Raw genomic sequence first — 11,216 nt, forward strand, 5'->3', positions numbered from 1 at the left:
TTATAACCTGCCTAACATCTGATACCCCAGGTAACCTCTCTACAATTTACCAGCTACACTTTATCACCAGGTCACCGTTTCCCTCCTCCCACCCCCACCTGCCTTCTCACCCCTCTGACCCTCACTGTCAGGCATTTGCATTTTCACTGATCTGCATTCTTACATACTGGCTTCCAGCTTCTATCCCATCCAGGAAAAGCACCAAACAACTGTAGATGATTCCTCTGATTGAAAAAGGGTGTTTGTATCTGAAAGCTTGCAAAGAAGAATGTTTCCAACTATTTTAGTTGGTTTAATAAAAGATATCAGATTAACTCAAAGAACCTTATCTGCCTCTGTAATTAATGTTTTTCAGTGCTTAGATTAAGAAAAAAGACCAGACCCTATTCAGATTCTATTCTCCTTTTTTCTTCTCAATTGTATACTAATATATTGGTTAAAATTAAATTATTCTGCATTTTATTTGAAAGCTGTTTTGTGATACAGGGCACGTCTACACAAGATGTTTACTGGGGAGTTGCCCAATTATCTCCACAATAAATGTCTTTGCATCTACATGTGCAGCCCTATTAGGCCATAGGAAACTAATAAAATCTGCTGCAGATTAGTACTTGTAAATACAAGTATTACTCTGCTGCAGACTTTTTACTCCACAGCAGCGCTCATGTAGATGTTGATGGGGCTGACTGGGGTGTAAGAGTGCTTCAGTGCAGAGTTTGCCTTCTGGCTAACTCCACACTGGAGCACCCTCTTGCTTCAGCTAGCTGCTCTACAGCTTACTGAGCCGGGTCAGAGCAGCCTGGGCTGCTCCGACCCAACTCAACGTGCTGCAGTCCTGGGCTTACATTCAAACGGTGTGCCCTAGAGCAATAAACTCCAGCACAGTATGCTGGACTTTATTGCTTCAAATTAATTGCACATGCAGACACAGCCACTGAGGCACAAACTAATCTATTTTGGGAATTACTAGAACAGTAAGAACAGCAAGTTCCAGTTTTTATTCCACTTCATTAGGCATCTAAGTGGACTTACGCACCTAAATATTATTCTATTCCACCCTGTTCAAGTCCCTGAAAATCCATTAATGAATCTACTTTTATAACATACTGCCATCTTATCCTTAAGTAAAAAAAAAAGCAATATAGAAAAAGAGGCACTGTCACCTTTATATTAACAGTGTTTTGGGGGGAAACAGAATCATGCTTAAAGTGCTTAAGTCTGTATAAGCACCTAATAGTTGGAAGAGAATCTGTCACCAAGTGTTCATTCCAAAATTATAAAATTGCACCAAAATCTGATCTAAACATGACAAAAAACCAGCAATGATCAAGCTAAATTTTATGAGCTACTAACATAGCTATATTTTGAAGTATATACGTAAGGGGTTAACTTCTGCTCCAGCATGTAACACATCTATTCAATCAGTTTAAAGTCCTTTCTATAGCTCCCATTCTAGAAATAGGTAGGAATGCTGTCCCAAACTAAAAGCATGGTTGTGTTTTGGTATTCAGTTCATAACAGTTCAGTTGCAGCTGGTTTATTTGTAAACAACTACCTACCTAACCCTTCCCCTCCACTTATCTTGCCTAGATTATTCCTGCTAAGATCATAAAGATTGCAGGATTATATAAAAGAGGCATTTCAGTGGCAGAAATCTATGGAAGGACATGTTACTAGATCAGTAACCAGCTCTGAACCATTAGAATACTCCTTCTGTCAGGATAGAAAACTTGAACCTTGCACTAACTCTTCTGCATACAGATATTTTCACAGTAGTCAACATTAGAATCCTGCCAGGCTTTGCCCCATGTCACCTAATAAGATGATTAACACAAAATAAGACATGAATTAGTATTAATAAATCTGTATTTTTCTCAATAGGATAGACCTATACTTGGGGATTTTTCACATAACATTTCCAGTCTTCCTCTGAAGCCCAGCTGCATATTAGGGAAAAACACAGCTATAGACATTTCCCCCATACAAAATACTTTGGCTACTTCTGCGCAATGGTAGAAATAGTCACTTTTGTCTACCTGAAGAGCAGTGCAGTATCTCCAAGCCAAGTTCTGTATCACACAGAATTACACGCACTTCTGTAGTCCCTTTTAGTCAACTGAGGTGCACAACTGGAAATGTTCTGCGCCCTCAAAATGAAGAGAGGGTTACAGTTTTAAGTTTGTCAAAAATATTCACCCTCTGAAGTGTAAAAAGGAATTGGGAGGGGGTGGAATATGTGCTCTAAACTTGCAACTGTAGGGTCTTAGTTGTGATTGTAGCATTTTGGTCTTTGTGTTTAGAAATAACTTAAATATTTTACTATGTATAAAGGGATGAGTAGCTAAACAAGAAATCTGATGCAATATAATGATGATCAAGTATACTATGCTGCTAAATCTGGAGAGCTCTGTAAGGGCCAAAGTGTTTTTATTGTGAGACCTTTTCTAATCCCTTTCTAATACTTCAGAAAGTTTCTCAGATATATGAAGGACCATTTCCACTTCAACGTGGGCTTTGCAAAGGCTGGGTCTGGAAGCTAATTTCAGCTATCCAATATATTGTTGACAATGAACATGAGACCCCTGGATGATAAGCAGTCCATCAAGCCAGTTTGGTCCACTTTGAAAACTTACTACTGCTTTAACATTTTTTCAAGGAAAAACTACATAAACTTACCTAAAAATAGGCCAAAATGCCTTATACTAGACACACACGGTCATCAGTTCATCATTCACTTTTACTAGGCACTTTTTTTTAAAATGAGGTCTCAGATGACTCATTTTTACTACAAAAGATTTGGGTAGTTTAAACCCCACATAAGCTTCATAAGCTTGGTAAGTTTATGAACAGGATGATATAATGATGTGGCTTGTAACAGCTGGGGATTGAATTCATGACTATGGAGATGCTTTCAAATCCTGAAGTGTTATATTCTTAAATTCTCAAAAAGTCTTTTTTTTCGGGTACAACATAGGAAGAAAGTTAATTGGGACATTTGTCTTTCCTAATCTCAAAGGAAAAAAAAATCTATTTTTCCAGTCAATCCAATCCTTTAATGCTGTATGTGGTTCTCAAAATGTGGTACATTTAGTAATCACAGTAAACACACTTCAGTCTGTTGCTTTGTGATTTAGTTTAAAATAAAACATAAGAATAAGTACCATTATAACAACACTGACTAAAATAATTAAACTGATACACGAGGTGTGGTCAAAGAGCCAGATTTAAAAATCAAAGAAATATTAGTACCATTTTCTAATTTTTTCATTCAGAATCAGATGTTCCAAAAAGACAGAAACCACTCCAAAAAACATAGTTCCTTTGGCCAACACAGACTGGTTCAGTGACACCCTATCTTTGGAATATACTATGTACTCAGGACTGCAAATCTTAATTGAAGCAACATAAAGTAACATTTACCTATCCATCTGTGGCTGAATGAGTTTGTAGATAAAATCCTGGCTCTATCAAAATAAATGGCAAAGTTCTGCTGGTTTCAAGAGGGGCAGGAATTCACCTGGGTGAGTAACTCCCCATGTGATACAATATACAGAAATTACAGAAATTATTATAAAGCATAAATTAAGCCCAAAAAAAGGTCCAACAACAGCCAAATTTTGAATAAGGATTTTGATCATACCTGATTTTGAGTCCATACCTGGTTGCACTGCATTCCTTAATCTGTAGATGTATGATCATCCCTAACAGTCACTGAGTCAGAAATCTTGTTAATTATACAGCAGCTAGAGTTCCAGTTACTACTATTTCCTGAAAATGTTCCCTGTAAAAAGCACTCCATACTACACTCATGCTTACTTAATACTGGCATGTACAGAGTTGTACTGCAGAGAGACATGGTAGATAAATGCTACTAGTAGTGGTCTGAGCCCAGAAATAGCAGTTTGGTGCTCCTGAGTTATAATGCCTGCTCATACAATGCAAGCTGTTTAGCATCTCTGCCTTCCTTATCTATCTGTAAAGTCAAATATAATACTTACCTACCAGAATGACCAATACTCGGGGCATTCCAGCTAATATTTTGAAAGCACTGTATACCTTACTAAAATGGCTATAACCCAGGTAAAAAATAGTAAATGAAAAAGACAGATCTCAATTTTGTGGGCTGCACAGCTATGGAAATCTCCTTCAGTGCTAAATGTCAATTATTATTATTACTTAGTAGTAGGAATGTTAGGGGGAAAAGGTTGTCCTGTAATAAATGTTTCTAGAAAATGATGCCCATGTTACATATGCAAAACACAAATTGCTACTTGAAAATGCCAGAGCAACATTAAAAAATGTACATCACAGTAATTAGCTTTAAAAAAAAGTTTGGTGCATGTAAAGAACTGACAGGGTATATTGTGATGGGTTTGTTTTCCATTTGTTGTTTTGGGATATTAAATAAAACATAATTTTGCTAACCCAGTACTATTAATGGTTGTTTTCCTTCATTAAAATTTGATTTTATACATATGTTTGTAAAAGAAATTGGCAGTTGCCTATGTTTTCATGTAAAACCAATGTTTTTGCATTCACACGGTTGTTACTGAAAGTAAGTAAAAAGAGCAGAAACAGAATATTTTGAAATAAAGTACTCCATAGATATGCAACATTACTTTTTCTATAGCCTGTAAAATGAATCGAATGATTATATACAAACAAAGCAGCCCTTATCCTCTTGCAAGCAATGACTTCACTAAAAATCTCATCAAGGTTCTTATTCTGCACATGGAAGAAATGGGAAAGTAAAGAAAATCCATCACACAAAATGCCACATAAAATGTTCACTGCAAGGCTAACCATAGCAGTCCAAAAACATTTTTCAAGTAATGAACTAAGAAAATTAAAATCTTGAAATATGGAGAAAAAACAATCCCACCTATTAGTAATTTCAGTTTTATATAGTTTTGTACCAATGTCAAAATCAGATAGTCTCTCTCAAACCTAAACTACTGTACCTACCTTCACATTCAAGCAGTCATATCTCCTAGTTCATAACTTTCCTGTGGTATTTGTGAATTCTACTGTCTCTGCTCAACACATGCTCTGTATACTCCATAATTTTAATTTTTGCCATAAACAAACCCTTGATAAAATACAATTTACCATAGACCTATCCAAAACACTTATCCCTCACAGTAAAAATAATAAAATAGCTATTGAAAGAATGGGTTTATATCTTCAGATCCTGCTAGGGGCAAAGTGTGCTCATCAGAATTTTGCAAAAAAAAAAAAAAAAAAAATCTGGATAGCTGCCTATTGCTTGGATGAACTACATTCACTGCATATTTGTTCCTCCCACAGACCCCAAGGATGCGAATGGCTACTATGTATATTGTATCATTTTGAACTATAGTCTAAGCCAGAGATGATGAATAAAATGCTGTTCATTACATGGAGAAAAAAGGAAGAGTAGAGCAGTGGAATTTTCACATTATTCTTTCTGGCACAGAGAACAAAGAAGGTCGCAATGGCTCCACAGCGTAAGTAAGAGATCAGAAAGTAGCATATTTGAAGATGGAAGTAAACTAATCAGTAGACAAAATGGCAGCTTGCAGGAACAGTTCCCAGAGGATGCTCTGGTGAATTTGCAGTCTTCGCATGCCCCTGTTCCCCTTTGATTCCCAGTCCACATATAGTTTAAAACCAACTTCCTAGAAGCAGCAGCAGCATTTCAATTGAGACAGTCAATTGAATTCATGGCTCCTTATGATCTACTGATCCCTTCTAAACTCCTCATGCCACAGGTGTTAACAATGCTCTCTTCTTTTCAATGGTCTTGACCAATCGAGCCATCCACTGTTCTGCAAAGCTGCCATCTGTTACCTGCTCTTGTTAATGAAGCTCCCACGTCACAGCTCTACAGATTGTTTTTAACTCATTCTAATGAAGTTGTATTTATTTTTGTTTCAGTCTTAACCTTAATAATAGGACCTTAGCTCCTACCACATTAGTAAAGCTTTTAGTTTATTTTTAACTAAAGAAAAACATGTTTTGATACGTGGTGATGCAGCACACCATCTGTACCCCCCATCCCTTTGCAAAATTCAAAATCTGGACATGGCAGTTGTACTCGAGGAGGTGGCAAAATATGAACCTTGAATTCAGACCCCAGGAACAGTTCAACAAGTTGCATGTAATTTTGAATCCCCAGGTCCAGATTAATTTGTTTCTGGTTTGAAATCCCATTAAACCCACCTATTCTACAGGGGACCTGAGCCAAAATCTACTGGGCTAAGTACAGACAGTCAAAAAACCCAAGGCTCAATGGATTCAGTCTTCACAGGTTAGTCTAAACTGTGTAGATTGAATGGATAAGCAAGTAAACAGACATTCACTTTTGATTCTGGAAGTGCAGCAACATGCCTACAGTGGCCCAGACCAGAAGCTGAGGGAGGGGGTCTAGAGGACACCTCTATGCTGGGCTGGAACTGACAGCTTGGGCAAAGGCTATCCTGCCCACTCTGCAAGGGGATGACGGGGAGGATAGCCGGGGAGGTGCAAAGAATCTTGGGATGCTGGGGGACTGTGAGTTAATTTGAATCTGGAGGGGATCTGGGACAGAAGTTCAATAGACCTATTTAACCTAAATTAGTTAAGTCTAATACTACATCCTTCCAGGTTTATCTTAAACCAGTTTCAGCCATTTTGAAAGTGGTTTATGTGCATTGAACTTCTGTTGTGTTACAGATTTGAACCAGTTTTTGATCACTGATACTGGCATATGTGTAATTTCTGTCCCCAGTGCTGCAGTCCATGGAAAGTCTTCTTATAGATTCCAAAAGGCTTTAAGACTTTCCCAGTATTTCCACAATGCAATATCATTTCATCTTATAGTTGGTTTCTCTCATGAGATTTGGACAGGTATGAGCTAAAATCAATTGCAACTCACAAGATTTCACAGTTGATTAACCCAAAGCCTGAATTTAGTCCAATTCAGCTACAAAACTAAAATCCAGCGTAACCCTATATCACATCATAAGAGTAATACAACATTCCTAGCCCATCTCTTAATAGTGAATCCACTTCTGTTTTCCAGAATTGGCATGCTGCTTTTCTTTTGTAATGTCTATGCACAGAAATGTGTAGGTTTTTAAAATGCTTACCTTTATCATTGCCATTTGCATATTGTGGAGGCTTATTTTTGTCAATGCTGTTAAAGCTCTGACTTCTCCGATTTAAATTAGAAGCTCCCTGGACCTTGGTACTGCTGCCTGCAGCTGGCACCCTTGAGGGCCCTGGAAGCCTGGAACAGCATAATCAGAAATTACTTTGTTGCACATGATGCCAACATATGGAAGAAGCCAGTTCATCAAGTATTAGACCCAAATACAATACCAGCAACAATGAGTTCACGTAGCAACAATGAACAAGAGGATTCAAATTAGTTAGACTTGACAGTGAAAATAAAAAATTATCCTCAAACACACAAAAGGGAAAATGATGCTTTATAGCATCACAGGACACATAAGGATGCTTTGCATTTGCCATTAACATTGCTACAACAGATTCACCTAAATGTGCTTTTAGAGCATAGTGTCAACTTCATTTAAATGCATCAAGTTTGTTTTGTGGTGTAAATATAATAAAACTAACAACCCTGAAAATAAAACATTTGAAAAAAAATACCCCAAATCTCTGACTAGTAAATATTGTACTTAGCTGTGTTTAGCACAAGAGCCACTTTTATTCATCTTCTGCTGTCAAACATTTTGAATAAATATTGGTTAGTAGCTCCATCTACTAGTGTTTTGCATGTTTATTATTTCAAATGGAGAATACTGAAACTAAATGTTGAAGTAGGTGTGTGTATAACTATAGCTATATAAATATATCCATATATATTTATATAGATATAGAGATATCTATCTATCTAGATATATCAGATATATCTCTCTTACATAGGATATATGGATATGTATAGATATACAGAATATATATCTCTTACATAGGAGATATATAGATAGGTCTATATATAGAGATGTATCTATATAGATCTATTGATATATCAATATATCTCCTATGTAAGAATATACACAGACTATCCAGTTCATTTGTTAGTATTTGCTGCCACCATCTGAACCTTGCTGTGCAGTAATGCAATGAAAAAATTATGAACCATTGTCTGTAGTATATACTAGCCTGTACTCTATTCTGGTTTTTGCAGTTCCATGATGCACAATTATTTAATAGATGCTCACCTCAAATATTCTGTATTAACACTGAAATTAACTCTCCCTCCCCCCCCTTTTTTTAATATAACAAGCAATAAAATGCTTAAATCCTCCACAGGCCTTTACTACAGGAAAGCAATACCCACATTCTGATAATGATCAATTACTGGAGTGTGATTAGCATCAGCTAATAACAAAACAAATTATTTTAGAGTTATCAAATGATGCGAGTGCCATCCTATGGAAATACAGTATAAAAAAGGTGGAAGATATAACATTACAAAGAATTTCAAAATGCTATATGTTTAGAAATGTTTTGCTTAATACGCTGGTACATTAGAAATATAAAGTCATTTTAGTTTCATTAGATATCTTATATAAACAGCTTCACATTCTGTTATAATACCAATTTAAGCCTCAGAGAGCTAATCCATTTGTTATTTTTATAGCTCATTCTGGCCACCAGCCTGCACCTCTAGTCTCTGCACTGAGACCGGAGCAGACTGTCTCTACTCTGCAGCTGTATGCATTCTAACCTTTACCATGACCCATGAGTTCTAGTGATCTTCTGTTCCCTGAAGAATGCACTAAAACAAACTTAAAAATCCATTTGCTCTTTCTCATTACCCTAATTTGACAGGCAGCAAGAGCCTTGAGATCATTTGTCAAAGGTAATGAAAAAAGCAATGAGAAGGCATGTGTAACACTGGAAACTCATCTGTTCTGTTAAAATGTAAAGTAGTTAAGCACATATTTTACATACCAGAACCCTAGAAATTGAAACAGTAAGTACATCATACATGAGGTCATTTACTCTACACCCTTTCCAGTTTGCTTCACTGACAGTCATAGTTTAATTGAATTTTATTTTCAAATAGCTTTCGCAGAATCATGTTAAGCAACTACGGAAATGCAAAGTAGGAAGTAACAGGTAAGGGACAGATCACATACCTCTGATCGGGGCCTTGGAAACACTGTTACAGAGTTAAAGTATTAGACAATAAGACCATTGGCCCTCACATACGTTGAATGGTGGACAAGACAGGAGCGTCAGCAATAAAGGAAACTGAAGACCTATGATCACAGGTACAAAGCAGCTGCACTCTGGTATAGCTCACTGCAAGCTATCACCAGCATCTCAGACTGTGTTAGTGCTCTGTATTATACAATGCAAACTTTAGTGTGGATTACATGATTTATAGTTCATTGCTCTCAGCAATGAACTGTACAGTAAACAGTGTAATTAATAAACAAATTAAACCAAACTGACAACAGGAGTAAAAACAATTCAGGCATTTCTTTCCAGGAACTTTTTGCTGGATTTTAGTGCTCATGAACATAAGATACTAACAGTACTGACTAAAACTGAAAAACACAGCAGTGTCTGCACATGGCTCTGTCAAGCCTGAACTGTGGTGCTTTTGTGTTCCAAACCTGACTAATTCATGAGTAGCACCAGGCTCCTCCCAGAGGAGTAGAGACAGTCAGTGATCCTTTTTTCTTTAAATCTTTGCTTCTCCATTCCTGGGCTCCTTAAACAACCTGTGTGATAATTTTAAGATGTGGACAAAATGTCTATAAAGAATTAGGGTGGACTTCCAAACACATTTTTACTTATAAGCAAAGGAAGGATTTGAACCAGAAGCTGAAGAGCACTAAAATCCCTGCCTCCACTAATCCCTCAAAGCTGGTATTTTACATGCAGGGTACAAAGATACAGGATACACAGCAACCAGGAATATGACTAAAGACACTGTGCAAATCTTCTTTTTTTTCCAGGTGGAAGGCCTTCCATGACAAAGCTTAATGTTGCAAAGCTTGCACTTACAACACAAATACACAGTGCTTAGTATCCATTTATTTCCAAAGGATAAAATACCATTGGGCATTGACTAGCTGGAGTATCACTAACAAGCAATAAATTAGAGATTTTAACTGACCTAGAAGTCTTTTTTTGACTGGTTGCAATTCCACTGTGATTAGATTGAGTTGCATATCTGGCTGTCAGACTGTATGAGAAGAAACAGAGAAATTGAATTAAAGGATTTCTTTGAACATGCACAGAAAACACTTACCAGCAAACTATGAGTTAATGAATGCAAACAGAACATGTAGGGAAAAAAACATAGTAATTGGCAAAGTATGAATAAACACAATGGGCAGTCTGTATGAATAATGTGATGTACAGATTATGAAATAATGGACTGTGCTGAAATTTGTTTCATTTACTAGAAAGTATTTTAGGAAGAAACTTGGGATAATTTTTCAGAATAGCCAAGTCCTAGGACTTACATTTGCCTGCAAAAAGAATTTCAGGCCAATATACAAGTACTTGCACCTCCAAATATCTGATTTGGACTTGCAATATGGTAGCGAGACAGGCACAAATATTCAGATTTGCAGCTATAGGTCTAGTGTAGACACAAAATATGGACCTAAATAATACCTCCCAAAAAAGTCCTCCCTTCTGACAATATATCTATAAAGAGCTGTTATTCACCATATCTGGCTGTGTTCTTCATTACCATTCAAACTAATAAACACACAGAAATTTCAAGAGGAGCTCCCTGATACAGGCATACCTCATTTTATTGCGCTTCACTTTATTGTGCTTCACAGATACTGCATTTTTTTTTACAAATTGAAGGTTTGTGGCAACCCTGTGTCGAGCAAGTCTATCGGCGTCATTTTTCCATCGGCGCCATTTTTCCAACAGCATTTGCTCACTTCATGTCCCTGTGTCACATTTTGGTAATTCTCGCAATATTTCAAACTTTTTCATTATTATTATATTTGTTATGGTGATCTGTGATCTTTTGAAAGACGTTCTACTGTGGGTAAAATGCTATCAAACAGCATCGCATGCTACAGAGAAATCTTTCATGAAACGAAGAGTCAATCGATGCAGCAAACTTCATTGTTGTCTTATTTTAAGAAATTGCCACAGCTACCCCAACCTTCAGCAACCACCACCCTGATCAGTCAGCAGCCATCAACATCGAGGCAAGACCCTCCACCAGCAAAAAGATTATGACTCGC

General features: G+C 36.9%; 1 protein-coding gene across 2 annotated transcripts in view; it reads right to left on the reverse strand.

The window, feature by feature from the left end:
* The window catches only part of NAV3 (neuron navigator 3), a 787,742-nt gene that overhangs the window by 186,755 nt on the left and 589,771 nt on the right, over positions 1 to 11,216 (reverse strand). The window contains exons 7-8 of one of the 2 annotated variants that reach the window (XM_019543171.1): positions 10,118 to 10,186; positions 7,110 to 7,249 (exon numbers count right to left, since the gene is read on the reverse strand). In XM_019543171.1, coding sequence (XP_019398716.1) covers positions 7,110 to 7,249; positions 10,118 to 10,186 — 209 coding nt within the window. Of the gene's footprint in view, positions 1 to 4,965; positions 5,201 to 7,109; positions 7,250 to 10,117; positions 10,187 to 11,216 lie in introns of those variants that run through there. The other variant, XM_019543169.1, reaches the window with a different exon arrangement.

Source organism: Crocodylus porosus, unplaced genomic scaffold, assembly GCF_001723895.1.
Source record: "Crocodylus porosus isolate Cpor-Errol unplaced genomic scaffold, CroPor_comp1, whole genome shotgun sequence".
Classification (NCBI taxonomy): Eukaryota; Metazoa; Chordata; order Crocodylia; family Crocodylidae; genus Crocodylus; species Crocodylus porosus.